Below are 13,950 nucleotides of genomic sequence, written 5' to 3' on the forward strand. Positions count from 1 at the left end.
ATGTAATTCTTGCAGATTTATTTTCTAAAAAAGAAATGTGGGAAGCTTCCCTAGTTTTTTTTCATTTAGTTCTAGTAGTAGTGGGTAGTGGCCTCCAAAAATTCACCCCAAGTCGATACCTATGACTCCGAATTCATTCCGTTGTCTCGTGGTCTCTACAAGCTCCCACATCTCTATCCGACCATCCTCCCACCACAGACCACATATGGTGCCACATCAGCATCCATGATCTGCCACGCTATCAATGCAAACCAACCATATTCCCCAAACAGATTACCCACCTGAACCCTTAGCCAATCACATTCCACTAACCCAAATCCCACCTGGGCCCACCACATCCACCATTTCATACTTCCAGCCATTTAACATAGATTCTCTGACCCCTGGCACACAACCTCTCACTCTTCCTCGAATCTAAACCTCCTTCACTTGGCCATTCATTTTATTTGACATGGCATCTATTGCTGCTGCAACCGCACCTGCCTCGCTTGGCCGATCAGCCGGGAGCAGGTTGAGTGCATTGAAAGTCTATGCACTTTTCTCAAAGAAGTCAGCAGCTCCACCCAAGTCAAAGGCAGCAGCTGTTTCCCCGATAGATGAGGAGTTGGCCAAATGGTACGGTCCTGACAGAAAGATCTATTTGCCGGAAGGTCTCTTGGATCGCTCTGAAGTGCCCGAGTACCTCAACGGAGAGGTTCCCGGAGAGTAAGTTCACAGTTTCCTTTTTCCCTTATTATTGAGAATTGAGATTTTGTTGTTTGTAGTTCATATCAGCTTCTTGGTTCAGTATGTATTGCGTAGTAGTGGATTGTAAAAATTAAAATTTAATGTCAAAAATCCAAGTTAGCATAAGTACCTACTTAGCTACTTGCCATATAATAACTAGTATTGAACTTGTGTTTTGTATCCAGTTTGAAGTTTCTTTAATGAAACGGGCTTTACAAAGCCTTTTATCAAAAAAAATATAATAACTAGTAATCATATAATCTGATGTCACTAAACTCTGTAAAAAAATTGTACTGGTAACCAGCTTGAAATGCTAATGACCGGATGTCGCTTAAACCACATCACCGTAAAACCATAATCATGTAAAAATAGAAATTGTAGAACCATAATTAAATTATGGGGTACTTTCCCCACAAAGCTGGAACGATATTTTGTTTTGTTTTTTCAAAAAAAAAAAAAAGAACCATCAAGCTAGTTGATCTTTGATATTAACATTTATAAAGCTAGTTGATCTTTGATAAAACTTTACAAATAGAAAAATAAACTTCTGAGGATATAATAATTGAATCCTAATTATTTTTTTCATTTTTGTGCAGCTACGGGTATGACCCCTTTGGTCTAAGCAAGAAGCCTGAAAACTTTGCCAAGTGTGTTCAACTACCTGTGTCAATTAAATCTGGGTAGAAATTAAATTTGTCCCTTTTTGACTGAATATTCATCCAATTTGAATTTCAGATACCAGGCATATGAACTCATTCATGCAAGGTGGGCCATGCTCGGTGCTGCTGGGTTCATCATCCCCGAAGCATTCAACAAATATGGCGCCAACTGTGGTCCTGAGGCTGTCTGGTTCAAGGTACGGATCGACCTTCAAATTACCAGCACAAGTAGTAAACAAAACATTTTCTCATGAATAATTGCACAGTAAATACTTCATAGCTGCAAGATGCATACAGTAAACAAAGGGCCTTTGTAATATATGACTCTGTTTAGCATTTTGTTTTAACTCACTGTCATTTGCTTCAGACTGGTGCACTTCTCCTTGATGGGAACACCTTGAACTACTTTGGAAACAGCATCCCGATTAACCTTATCGTCGCTATAGCTGCTGAAGTTGTGCTTGTTGGTGGAGCTGAGTACTACAGAATTATCAATGGACTAGTAAGTGACCAATAATATGTGAATTGCTGAATCACTGTTATTAGTATCATTAGTCATTGACAATGGCCACAAAATAATGACAAAATCAAAATGATCTCAGTACCAACATTTGCGGAATAGGAGAAATATGATGTGTTTGATGTAATTGTTGCAAAAGCATAGCTACTCAAATTTAGAAACTGAAAAATTTAAGAGAAGCAAACAACTAATCAACATATTTCATTCTTACAGGACTTGGAAGACAATCTCCACCCAGGAGGTCCATTTGACCCACTTGGTCTCGCTAATGACCCCGACCAGGCTGCACTTTTAAAGGTGAAGGAAATCAAGAATGGCAGATTGGCCATGTTTGCTATGCTCGGCTTCTTTATTCAAGCTTACGTCACTGGCGAGGGCCCAGTAGAGAATCTTTCAAAGCACTTGAGCGACCCCTTTGGCAACAACCTTCTCACCGTCATCTCTGGCACAGTTGAGAGGGTACCTACCCTGTAAATTTGATCCGCTTTGGATTGTACCCATGTAAAGTTAAGAGAGATATTCATTGCTGGTTGTAAGTCTAGGTTGATTACTGAGCGAGTTGAAGTATGCTCATGCTCAACTCATTAAGATAATGAGCGAATTTAAGCGAGTTGATAAATGGACGAGTTGATAATGAGCGAGTTATTACTGAATTTTTAATGAGTGAGTCACGAGTTATGAGTTACATAATTTAATAAATTATCATAATCCATTTAACTTTTTTTTACATTAAACCTGTAGAAGCATAGAGACAGAAGCTCTCAAAGTTTCTCAAAAAAAAAAGAATGTTTTGATACATATTGAGTACTTTAGGTTTTTAGGTTTTGGTGATTAGTCTGCTGGTTTTTAGGTTTTGGTGATTAGTCTGCTGGTTTTTAGGTTTTTGTGATTTTGACGTATCATTTATCCAAAATATTAAGTGAAATTAGGCAGGGATTTAATGAGGCGGCGAAACTTAATTTAATGCGGCAAAAACTTGATTCATTGATTTATTTGGGATTGGATGTGGCAAATTCTTAATGAGGGAGTTATAAGCGAGTTGGGGTATGCTTATGCTCCACTCATTACTCATTAAGTTAATGAGCAAGTTTAAGCGAGTTGTTAATAAGTGAGTTATGAGCGAGTCACGAGTTAATAAACAATTTACTCACCCCTAGTTGTAATAACTTGCCATTGAACTACTCAAGGTTTTTGTTGATGACTTGATGTCACCGTCTCAAATTGATCACGCTTTTAAGCAGATGATTCTCTCTTTTTGGTTTGTGGCAATTTTCTCTCTAAATCTGATAGCTCGTGTGGTGGTTAAGCAATGAGATGTCAAAATAAACACTAAGAAGTATATGGTATTACAAAAGAACCCATTGGAGCAGCAATGCCATGCCTGAACAGCTAGTCCTCGAAAATATAACATATATAACCTCCATCTAGGAAGGTGTGTCAGCTATACTCGTACAAAGAAACAATGAACCTCAGCTAAAATTATGCATGTTAACGCTTTTTAGGGTCGCACCTTTTGTTCTTCATAAGCCCCAACCAAGACCAGGTTAAACTTTCGGTATGTTTGGATAAATGGTACGTCTGTTATGAGAAATTTGAATTCAAAATCCGACCCGTTATGAAAATGTACATTGATTTTTATATAAACCATATCCTTCTCTCTCTGAAGAATGTAATTGTGACTGTCAAGAAAGAGAGAAAAGATATAGAGCACCAAAAAACACTCTGTTAATGCTTTAGGTCGTGAAAAACGCAAGACTTCTGACTTTCAACTTCGACTTGTGATTTTTTGCAAAACCAGTGATACTGCTAAGCTCATAAAATCTATGGAGAAATAATTTTTTTGGAGAGAGAGGAGCTGTTGCGTTTTTTTCATGAACTTTTTGGAGAGAGAGGAGCAGTTGAGGAAATGAATAAAATAAGGATGAGAAAGCTATTTTTTAACCAATATTCGCTAACCTAAATTCTTCAAATTCTTCCAACTCTCAGCTGTGTTAACAGAACAACGCTATTCAAAGCTATTCTGAATAGCTCAAAAGTTGTTTGGATTGACATACATTCAGAATAGCTTGCTATTCTGAGAACAAGACTATTCTCACACCACCCAAACGTACCTAGTAGACACTGGTACTCTAGTTTGATACCCTTTCAAATATATATTTACATAACCAGAAAACGAAACATAATCTTTATCATTAATAAAGTTAATAGAACTAAAGATAAATTATCTCTAAACAGTACAATGATTTTTCAATATTTGTCTAGCAAGATCTACTGCACCACTCTTTTTGTATATCAAATGTAAATTATAAGCTGCCTCTCGGCGTAGGTCACAATAATTTGACTTGGCATCTTGCTGATCTGGCAGTGTTTTTTCATAAGGAAGCTTAGGGACTGGTTCATCTTTTTCCGTCATTGCCAAAACCTTTTCATAGTAGGAAGCAGCAAGTGTGACCAATCCAACATGGTGGTATGCCCTAGCTATGTTGTAAAACGCTTCCTGTAAGAATTGGCAGAATTACAATTTTTCCCTTTACCCCATGAATTATTTTCTAAACAGCACTAAGACTTATCGTCTCAGATGTATAATTTGTACCGCAGTGCACATAGTTACCTAGTTATTCAATAATCTCACATTGGGTTTACATTGCATTTTTGCACAATGCAAGAGCAAGAGAGTTTGTACTAACAAAATGCTAACTAATAATAAAGTACGAGAAAGGCTGCTGGTGACCACAAGATATAAATTGCCAAAATATGCCCAATTTGAAAAAAAATATATACTAGATCGATGTGTGTATGAGTATACACACAGACACACACATATGCTACAATGTAAAACATGCGCTAAAGAAAAAGGTATAGCAGCACTAGAAGTTTTGCCCTGGAATTTGCTGCCAACAACATCTCCAAAGGACCAAAATGATAAAAGTAACTGTCACTGTAAAAATTCTATGTTAACATGATACCTGGCTGTTACCACAAAGACGTAAATACTTGTAAAGGAAGGCAAATCCTTGGAGAATGCAATGATGCTTATTCTTAAGCCGAAAACCAAGAGCTAAGTTAATTAAAGATGTACCTATAATGTTGCAACAAAAAAAAAAATTAAGATTATTACTCTTTATAATTAGAAGTTCTGTCAACATTCTGAAAATACTCTTTTTAGTACAACAATAATAGTTAAAAGTTTATATAATTACCAACACAAAGGTTAATAAGTGGGTTATCAGGTTGAATTTTATATGCCTCCAAATAGTCAGCAGTGGCCGCTTGATGCTGGCTAAGAGAATTAAATTGGTGACCACTAATTATAATAGGTTGTATGCAATCATTCCTTATATTCCTCATATACCGTATGAACTTATTGTGCCTTGAATATCGGTCCTCTAATCTGACAAATAGAAAAATAAAAGCAAAGCAAAGAAGATATCAGATTAATAGAACCCTGCCAGCATATCCACCACCAGGTCCATAACTCATTCAGGAATTATTCATATGCCATGAAAAATTGATATTACTCATCTGCAAAACACACATATCTAACAAAACCCTTCTAATCAACAACCATACCTAGCACAGTCGGTCTTAAGCATTGCTCTCCATGTGGGAGACGCAGGTTTGAAATCCAATGCGACCCACTGGGGGTGATTTAAGGGCTTTCACCCTCGTGCTGAATAAAACTCCCATGAAAAATATTCCACTGCACCCCTCTATCCTGATTTCTTTGAAAATAGCTGAGTCCTCTTTTCATCCTCATTTATGTAGGATAGGACCTAAAGCATTATAGGTAGTTCTGGAAAATTTGGACTAAGTGGGAGAGAGAGGTAAAAGCATTATACGTAGTTTTCACCCTAAGAGCTGAATAAAACAAAAAAGGGTGTTTGAATTGTCACCTTGAAACAACTTTGTAGTAGCAGTTCCAAGCAGCATTGCTATAGGGGTGTTGTTGCGCTATGTACTTTACATAGTCAAAACCATGCTTTGGATCAGTCATACCATATGCTATTTCTGTATACAGAGTTGCAAAAAAAGAAAACGGTGGGAAGAATATTACATTTTTTAGTTTACCAACACTTTTGTTGCAAATTGCAGCTTCACTTTGTAACCCCTACAAAACAAAAGTTAACAAGTCCTCTGGCGACAAAATACAGAAAATGTTAGGCAGATGAATATCTATAACAAGACAAATCCTCTATGGGCTTCACTTCCACATTTTTCCAAAAGCTGTCAGGGTGCCTTTTAGCTAAACTTTTTCCCCAAAATACAAGAACAAGTATGAAGAAAATACTTTGGTAGCTTCTGAAACAAAATTAGAGGTGATGAACATCTGAAATTCTTTCTGCTTTATAAGCACCCATATATATTTCATCGACTTAATAAGTTGAGTTGCAGCCCTCTTTCTCAATTTTGGCAGGGAAATAGATTTACAGGGACACATTTGATATTAGACGATAGAAATAGACTTACGTGCACCCAAAGATCTAAGCTCCTCCTTCCTTTGACTTGAGAAGATATCATCATGTGCCACTTTCAGGGTTTTGTTAATGATCTCCAATGCCTCCCAGTATCTATGCAAGGATGCCAATGCCTTGCAAAGCTTTTGCATTGAAACATTTTAAAATGCAAAAGTTATTCTCAAACATTATCAACATTCTGCAATACGCTTAAAAAGGAAAATATTAAAAATTTGATTACAAGTGCCAAGGATAACTTTTCAACGGTTAACAACGGACACCATTATGAGGTAGGAACTGAACCAAATACTGTTCAAGTTAAAACATGAACATTTCCATGTAACCAATGCTGGTACAACTAGGTTGAGAAACTAACATTTTTTCATATCCTCGAGAAAAGTATCCTTGATTTCACAAATTACATCATAAAGGTCATACAGAAACACACATACATCCACTAACAGTTGATGGTTCTCTTGTTTCTGAAGGAATCCTGGTAATGGAGGCTCTTGCTTTTCTCTTCTCTAAAATGCAAAGAAAAATAGGTAAGACAAATGCAAACTGAATAGTAGGAATACAAGCATTCATTGCTTGACATATAATATGTCCATTGTTACAGCTACCAGTATTACATAAGCAAACCAATTTTTGTTTTTTCAATTCAAGGTCTGAACTGAGAGGTTTTTTTTTTAAGAAGAAGCTACATCCAATATCAACTGATTTGCAAATTTAGACCCAATTCTTTTCTGGGTTAGTTGCACATATTATGCACGAAATAAAGCAAAAGTTACCAAGAAAAATGAAAAGAATGATTTGATGTTAGCCTTTTATTAACTTGGTCAACTTGCTTAATATCAAAGGTTGTGCCAGCTTATTTAGCTTGAGTTTAGTCAAGTTTGTGCTTAGGGGAAAGGGGGGTCGTTTGAGTTGGGGGACCAGAATCTCAAATATTAAAAAGAAGATATATTTTCCATTCAACCTGATTGTCAGTATTGAAGTGCCTTTTTTATATATAATATAAATATGAAAATTGTACGACTGCCAAAATATATCCAATTTGAACCCAATCTAATAACAGCAGAAAACGAACTAAGAGAATACCATGCTTTGTAAAATATTATAATAATTGTGTACATAAAATGAGAACTGTAACAGTTAATTATGTGTCAAATTTTGAGAAAGGAGCCCTTACCTGGGGCTCTTCTTCGTCAGAATCATCGCTATGCCACTCCAATCCAGACGCTATAGCAGCTACCTTTTTTTGTTCTTTTAAATCTGCTCTTTTCTGTAGTACTCTCTTTGCTCTATTAGCCTTATGCCTATACTAGCAAAAAAGAAGAAATCTATTATTTCTCATGAAACTAGGAAATAGTCCAATCTTTCATTAAAAATAACTTGTATATAAAAGCAGGGCGGAACTAGAAAATTTTGATAGGGTTGGCTGAAAATTAAAATGTACAATTGTAGTGAGTGAGATTTGAACTCAAGACCTCTCAACCATAAATAACCACTAGACTACAACTAAACATATGTTATTTATTGAGGGTGACTAGACTATATAAAAAGTTTTTAAAAGATAAAATTCAATTAAATTCCTATACGTATAATTAAAATTTTAAAATCATAGGGGTGGCTAAGCCTTAATCCGCCCCTGTATAAAAGAACACAAGTTGTAAGTCTGAAAGCTTGAAGAGGAAATAAAATTCCATTTGTTTAGAGATTTATACAGAGATTTTGTTATGCAAATGACAAAAATTACCTAGTAAGTTCAATCCAAAACAACTATTAGCTCTTTTAGAAAGTCTAGTGAAAATAAAATAACCGAACACTGCCAGGTTCTTGTTAAGCTAACAACTTTGCTCTTCAGATGCAAGCTTACAGAAAAAATCGTGCTCTCCTAAAAACTGAAAAAGGAAAAAGTACTCACAACTCAGGAGTAGTAGCAAGAGGTCTGAATCCATGAAAAACACTGTCAGGTTCTTGTTCAGGTAACACCTTTGTTCTTTCAAGTAAGACATGCTTAGGCACCTTTTTCGTTGGCCGGACCTGTTAAACCATGGAACCATTAGTGAAGCAATAAAGTGGACATCAGCATCATAGCATCTTACAAGCAAGACCATTGCATACAGATTAGCATACTCACGCTTTTTTGGATTATTCTGAAATTTGTTGACAGCTTTTTATTGCATATGGGCTTTAATTGAACTTGAACATTCAGCAAATTTTGGTAAGAAAAAGTTATTGCAAACATATACCAAACTTTATTGGAAACTAAAAAGTACATCTCTACTCATAATTGTCTTTAGTGCCTTTGCTTTGCACTTCAAAAATATGACGAAGGCTATTGAACACTCAAGTCCCTTGAAATATATCAATGCACTATACCAAGCATTGTAGTAAAGGTCATTCTCATCATTTCATACACAAAATAATAAAATATATTACTCAGTATGTAGTACAATTCCATTAAAGATCAAACAATAGTATGACTTAATGAAATGGGAGCATTACTCGTTATTCTATGGTATGGACTTCATTCCAAGGTTTGTTAACATAAGGTTCAGCCAAAATTTGTACCTTCTGATTGATTGATTCAATGATAAGTGTATCTCTAACTGAAGAAAATATTGTGTTTGCAAAGCTTTCCAACATTCCTTTGCTATGGTAGATTCTTGCAAGCTGTATCTTTATTTGACCATTAAGCCACCAAGATTTTGATTGTGAATTTAAATTCTCTGAGTTTGACAGGGGTGAAAGCAAAAAAATTGTTTCGTCTTCCTTCCCTTCTTCTAAGAGGATGCAGGCTAGAGTCAGCCGAATTTCAACATTTTCCTCCATTTTATTCAATGCTGGAAAAATGGCAGGAAATACATATCAAACCAAGTAGATAAAAAAAGAAAGGAAAAAAGAAGAAGAAAAAGAAGATTAAACAACTATCAGATACTCTCAAAGTCAATAAGAGAGAGAGAGAGAGAGAGAGAGAGAGAGTAATATTATACGAGCTTTAGCTGTTATGAGTTATGATCGAGGCTGTTTGCAAAACCGTTGTAGGTATTACGTGTACATTGGATTTAAAGTATAGGTGTATAGACAACAAAGTTATTCATTTGAATAAGGTTATATTATACTCGCTAAGTATTCTTTTGTATTACATCCGAATTTCTCAACAAGTTACAAAACATTAGAAAGAAATTGAACCTATTGCAGTTTTCATTTTAAGATGGGAAGAAAAAAGATAAGGAATGCAAAGAGGAAAACCTTTATAAAAGAAAGGAATGGCTTTACTTCTTTCCTTCAAAGATATGTAACACTGGGCAATTTTCTTATACAAGTCACCCTGCACATATTTATTTTTAACTAAAAATAATAGCGAGAGTACTGAAAATAGTACATTCTTAAAGTGATTACTGTGATTACTGATATCTTTTGGCTTCTTTCTGTTCATTCTGGAGTTATGGAAATATCAGTAAATAACTAGCAATAGCTGTTCCCTCCTGTCTCAGCATGTACTGGTAGGTATCCTGGGTACTATCATAATATCCCTAGTCTGGATTAGAAAATAAATTCCAAGCAAAAATGTAGTATACAATCTTACGTCAGGATCATCAGTAATGCATTCCAATTTGAAGTAAAACTTGAGGGCACAATCATACTTTCCCATTTCAAAGAATGAATCAGCTACTTCAGCTACCACGTCTATGGTTTCTTTAGTAGCCTCCGATGGTACATGCTGTAGGAAAACCTAAGAAATTAAAAGCAAAGTATATATTGAGAAATGATGTCACGTGCATAACCATACTTATTGGTACTTTTCTTCCTTTTATCCCTTTTTATTAGTTTGTAATTGATATCTTCCAGGCTTTAAAACAACAGTAATATGTTTAATATTTTGTTTTCCATGGGGATACAACTAGACACTGTATATTTATCTTTCCAGCAAAAATATAAATGGTTCCTTTTTAATTTGTCTAGTCTACAAGTGTTGTTCCTCATGTTCATGGCATTTTTGTTTTGACTATATAATTACTCAAAATAAACTATCCTAAAAATAACCTCAGCATGACCCATATCACCAAGATGAGCACGGCACATAGTGCCCTTCGCTTCTAGATGAAACGGAAGCTTCTCTGATTCGAGAGTAGCAAGATATTTCTCAATCTGTTTAAGTGCCTTACTGTGTGCATTATCTGACATGTACAGGGTTATTAGGAGGTCAATCACACTCAGATCAGATTTCTGCTTGTCAGCATTGATGTGATCCTCGAGAATTTGGATTCCTTTTTCAGTTCGGCCACATTTTCTGTACATCTGCATTAGTCCAAAGATAGTTAGTCAAGACATGGAGGGTTGGGGGGGAGAGAGAGAGAGAGTAAGAGAGGGATTTATGGCAACAAAGGAAATTGATGCTTTCTTTTTCCTTTTTGCATATTAAACTCAGCATTTCCAACATTATTATTTCCAAATAGCACCACCAATACTTGCCAAGAGTTGAAACCAATGTTAAGTCAGGCAACATATAGCATCCCCATGATGTTGTCTACATTAAACAAATCTCTTAATGACTAGCCTATGAACTTGGGATCCTACACCAACATCAGTTTTTTTTTTTTTTTCATTCATTTACGTTTAATTTGGATTTAAAATTTGAAGAAGTTGCCAAACATGTATATCTTCCCATCTAACTACGCTTACCAAACAGTAGGTGATTTTGCAAATATCTAAAAGAGCAGCACAGTGCTTGCTGCATAAACAATAAGATTTTGCCTATTGAATTCAGAAGTGAAAAAATAATGCAGCCATCAATAGTTACCTTTGCTGCCATTTTACGGGCCTCTATATTTTCAGGACTCACTCCAAGTATCTGCTCATACAGCTCAGCAGCCTTCAGAAACTCCCCAGCCTTGAAATACAGCAATGCCCCATCAAACTTCAATCCAACATCATCAGGGTCAGCAATTATTGCCTTGGAAAGACAGTGTTTCACCAGTGCCACATCTCCCATCTCAATCGACCAGGCAACGAGTTTTTTCCAGAGAGAGGCATCCTTACGGGAGAAGAAGGCTGCAATCATGTGGAAGTTGAAGGCCTTCTTACGGTCGCCCAGGGAGTCATGTATCAGCCCAAGCAGATAGTACCCATCTGAGACATTTGGTGCTAGCCTTACCACTTCATGTAATAGAGGTAAAGCCTGAATTGGCATATATTAATAAAATTAACTTTTAACTTTATTTACAACATTAGTGGTTGACAATTTAAGACAAGTAAAATATAACAAAAACTTGAAATTTCTAGGTCATATGCACCTTGAAATGAAAGCGGTAATAGATAATGTGCATATAAAAGGCTTATCAAAATTCATATATCTATAAACTCTTTTTGTGAAAAACAGCTTACGACTAATCACCATTGTCTATCTACCACTGTTTTTAGGTGCCTCATTATGACCATAGCTCTTTCAATATTAATAAATCTAAATCTAAATTCCAACAAGGCAAGTGAATCATAAATCTTTGTTTACTTCCAAAATAATGCATTCATCTCAAAGATCACAAAAACTTGATTTCTCTTTGTAAAATATCAAGAAATCAAAAAATTCAATGGTTAATTGTAATTAATTTGCACTGTACCTTTTCCAACTTGTAATCTTGTACAACACGAATCCAAAATTCTAGAATTTTGACATGATGCATTACTTTAAAATAAAACAAGATCACAGTTCACATTTATTGTTTGAAAATTAAAATTCGAATTATTAATGTAAATGAAATTGTGGTCAAGACGGGGCACCAAAAGCACCCTCCTATTAGTTGTTTCTCCTCTTTATCCCGGAGAGAGGGGTTAAGGTTTATCTTCCATATGGCAAGATACCCAGTTAAAACAAAAGAGCTTTTGATTGCCAACACATGGAATTGATTATACTCCGTATTTGACTAATTACAGCAATTAGTTTACTATAGCCCCCCGTACATTAGAGTACATGGTAAAAAAGAACTAGTAGAGATATTGTATTCAAAGAATGCTTGAAATCCAAACCTCTTTATACTTTCCCGATGCATAGTGAAGAGTAGCATCGCCAATTTTTCGACTTACTTCAGGCTTTAATTTTTTTCTTGAACCCTTCCTTCTACCCTTCTTCCCACACTGATAACCCAAGAAATAAAATTGCAACAGTTAGAATATGTATAAATGAACTTGAGTATTATAAAGCATTTGGCAAGGTGTGTAAGATACCAAAGCACAAATCCAATTTTCATTTTGGTCTTTATTGCTTGGAGTTTCTATTTTGGTTCTTAAATACTTATTCTATCTTGGATTTGGTCTTCATTGCTTGGAGTTCCTATTTTGGTTCTTAAATACTTATTCTATCTTATATTTCAACCTCTTACATTTTTTTGTAGTGAAAACATGGATAAATTCCAAGTGCACATGTGGGATCCGAGTTAATCATTTTGACTGAAGCAAGATGGTCGGGCCAGAAGAGTATAAATTTGATTTTTTAAGGGAACAAAAAGGGAAATGGATGACACATCAGGGACCATTTATATACAAAAACAAAGAAAAAAATAATATTATCATACTGAACCGCGGGACCGTCTTCTACGAAAACCAAAGTTCATCATTTCTTCAATCTCCTCCATGGTTGCCCCAAGAAATTCATCTTGCCTTGGCTTTTTTGAAGGCCCTTCCCTGCCAAAATAAGCATACAAACCACCAATTAGCAAACACTAGTAAAGCACTTGAATATGCTGATAAAAACTCATCACAGGAGTTCATTAACTGTTTGCATGACCTAGAAGCATTATTATTTCCAAATATTGATAGGATTGCCATCAGGAGTACTAGAAAATCCAGATTCGGAGTTTGGGGGGGGGGGGGGGCTCATCCCAGGTTACTGCCTTACTGGCACAGTCATACAATAGCTAGGTTTCAGTTCTTAGTACCCTAACCTGAATCCTTTTGTTTAAGTTTTGTTGTTTTTTGTTCGCGTGATTTCAATTTTCCTTGAATTAGTGTACTGGTGTCTTAGCTTCTCTTGGCTTTGCATATACCAATTTTCTAGAGAAGCACTCTAGAATTAAGTAACTATAGCTCATTGGTCAGGCCAGGAGTTGGTAATAATGCAAAACAAAAGAAATCCAAATGAGAAGGAAACAACAAAGGTACCCTCACTTTTCACTAACACCGAGTGAACTAATACAATATGTAACAACTCTTTATTTTACATACCGATCAGGGAACTGATGCTGGTCTTGAAGAGCCTTGCGTTTGCGCTCTGCGAGAGCCTCGTATTCAAGCCGCTCGAAGCGGTGGTACAGCTCGACCCCGTCATGGGCACCCTGGACCAGGTCTATCGGATCAGTTCCGTCCCCAAACTTCAATTCGCATCTCTCCTCACCCTCCCCCTCTTCCTCGTCATCCTCCGCTTCCTTTTCATCTCCTTCCTCTCCGTTTTCTCCTTCGTGCTCTCCTTTCTCTTCTCTCTCTTCTTGCTCCTCCGTCGGTGCCGCTTCCACTTCCACTTCCATCTCTACTGAAACGGGTTCCAGCGCTAGGCAGGTTCTATTGTTCCCAGGAATTAAGACAGCGAGAA

At 36.1% G+C, this 13,950-nt stretch overlaps 2 protein-coding genes across 5 annotated transcripts; one reads left to right on the plus strand and one right to left on the minus strand.

The window, feature by feature from the left end:
- The first annotated feature begins 310 nt into the window (after window positions 1-310).
- LHCB5 (light harvesting complex of photosystem II 5) lies at window positions 311-3,145 on the plus strand. Its single transcript, XM_078299960.1, has 5 exons — window positions 311-705; window positions 1,323-1,373; window positions 1,462-1,582; window positions 1,753-1,887; window positions 2,119-3,145. Exons 1-5 carry the CDS (start codon window positions 452-454, stop codon window positions 2,377-2,379), a joined length of 822 nt encoding a protein of 273 aa, XP_078156086.1. The 5' UTR covers window positions 311-451; the 3' UTR covers window positions 2,380-3,145.
- Window positions 3,146-4,076: 931 nt separating this feature from the next.
- On the minus strand, window positions 4,077-13,950 carry LOC144551848 (uncharacterized). 4 transcript variants are annotated; one of them, XM_078299947.1, is made up of 16 exons: window positions 13,587-13,950; window positions 12,938-13,046; window positions 12,393-12,500; window positions 11,170-11,547; window positions 10,413-10,667; window positions 9,955-10,101; window positions 9,618-9,696; window positions 8,937-9,208; window positions 8,287-8,405; window positions 7,552-7,678; window positions 6,812-6,883; window positions 6,373-6,502; window positions 5,799-5,913; window positions 5,106-5,296; window positions 4,872-4,984; window positions 4,077-4,402 (listed from the first exon to the last, which is right to left on the minus strand). In XM_078299947.1, the coding sequence occupies exons 1-16, from the start codon at window positions 13,883-13,885 to the stop codon at window positions 4,133-4,135; spliced, it is 2,784 nt and encodes a 927-aa protein (XP_078156073.1). In that variant the 5' UTR covers window positions 13,886-13,950; the 3' UTR covers window positions 4,077-4,132. The 4 variants fall into 4 exon arrangements, 3 of the variants coding, with proteins under 3 accessions (XP_078156073.1, XP_078156079.1, XP_078156083.1); XR_013510889.1 differs by lacking the exon at window positions 5,106-5,296 and having other exon boundaries at window positions 13,587-13,949; XM_078299953.1 differs by lacking the exons at window positions 4,077-4,402; window positions 4,872-4,984; window positions 5,106-5,296 and adding an exon at window positions 5,327-5,678 and having other exon boundaries at window positions 13,587-13,949.

The sequence above is a fragment of the Carex rostrata genome, chromosome 1, assembly GCF_964058835.1.
Source record: "Carex rostrata chromosome 1, lpCarRost1.2, whole genome shotgun sequence".
Lineage (NCBI taxonomy): Eukaryota > Viridiplantae > Streptophyta > Magnoliopsida > Poales > Cyperaceae > Carex > Carex rostrata.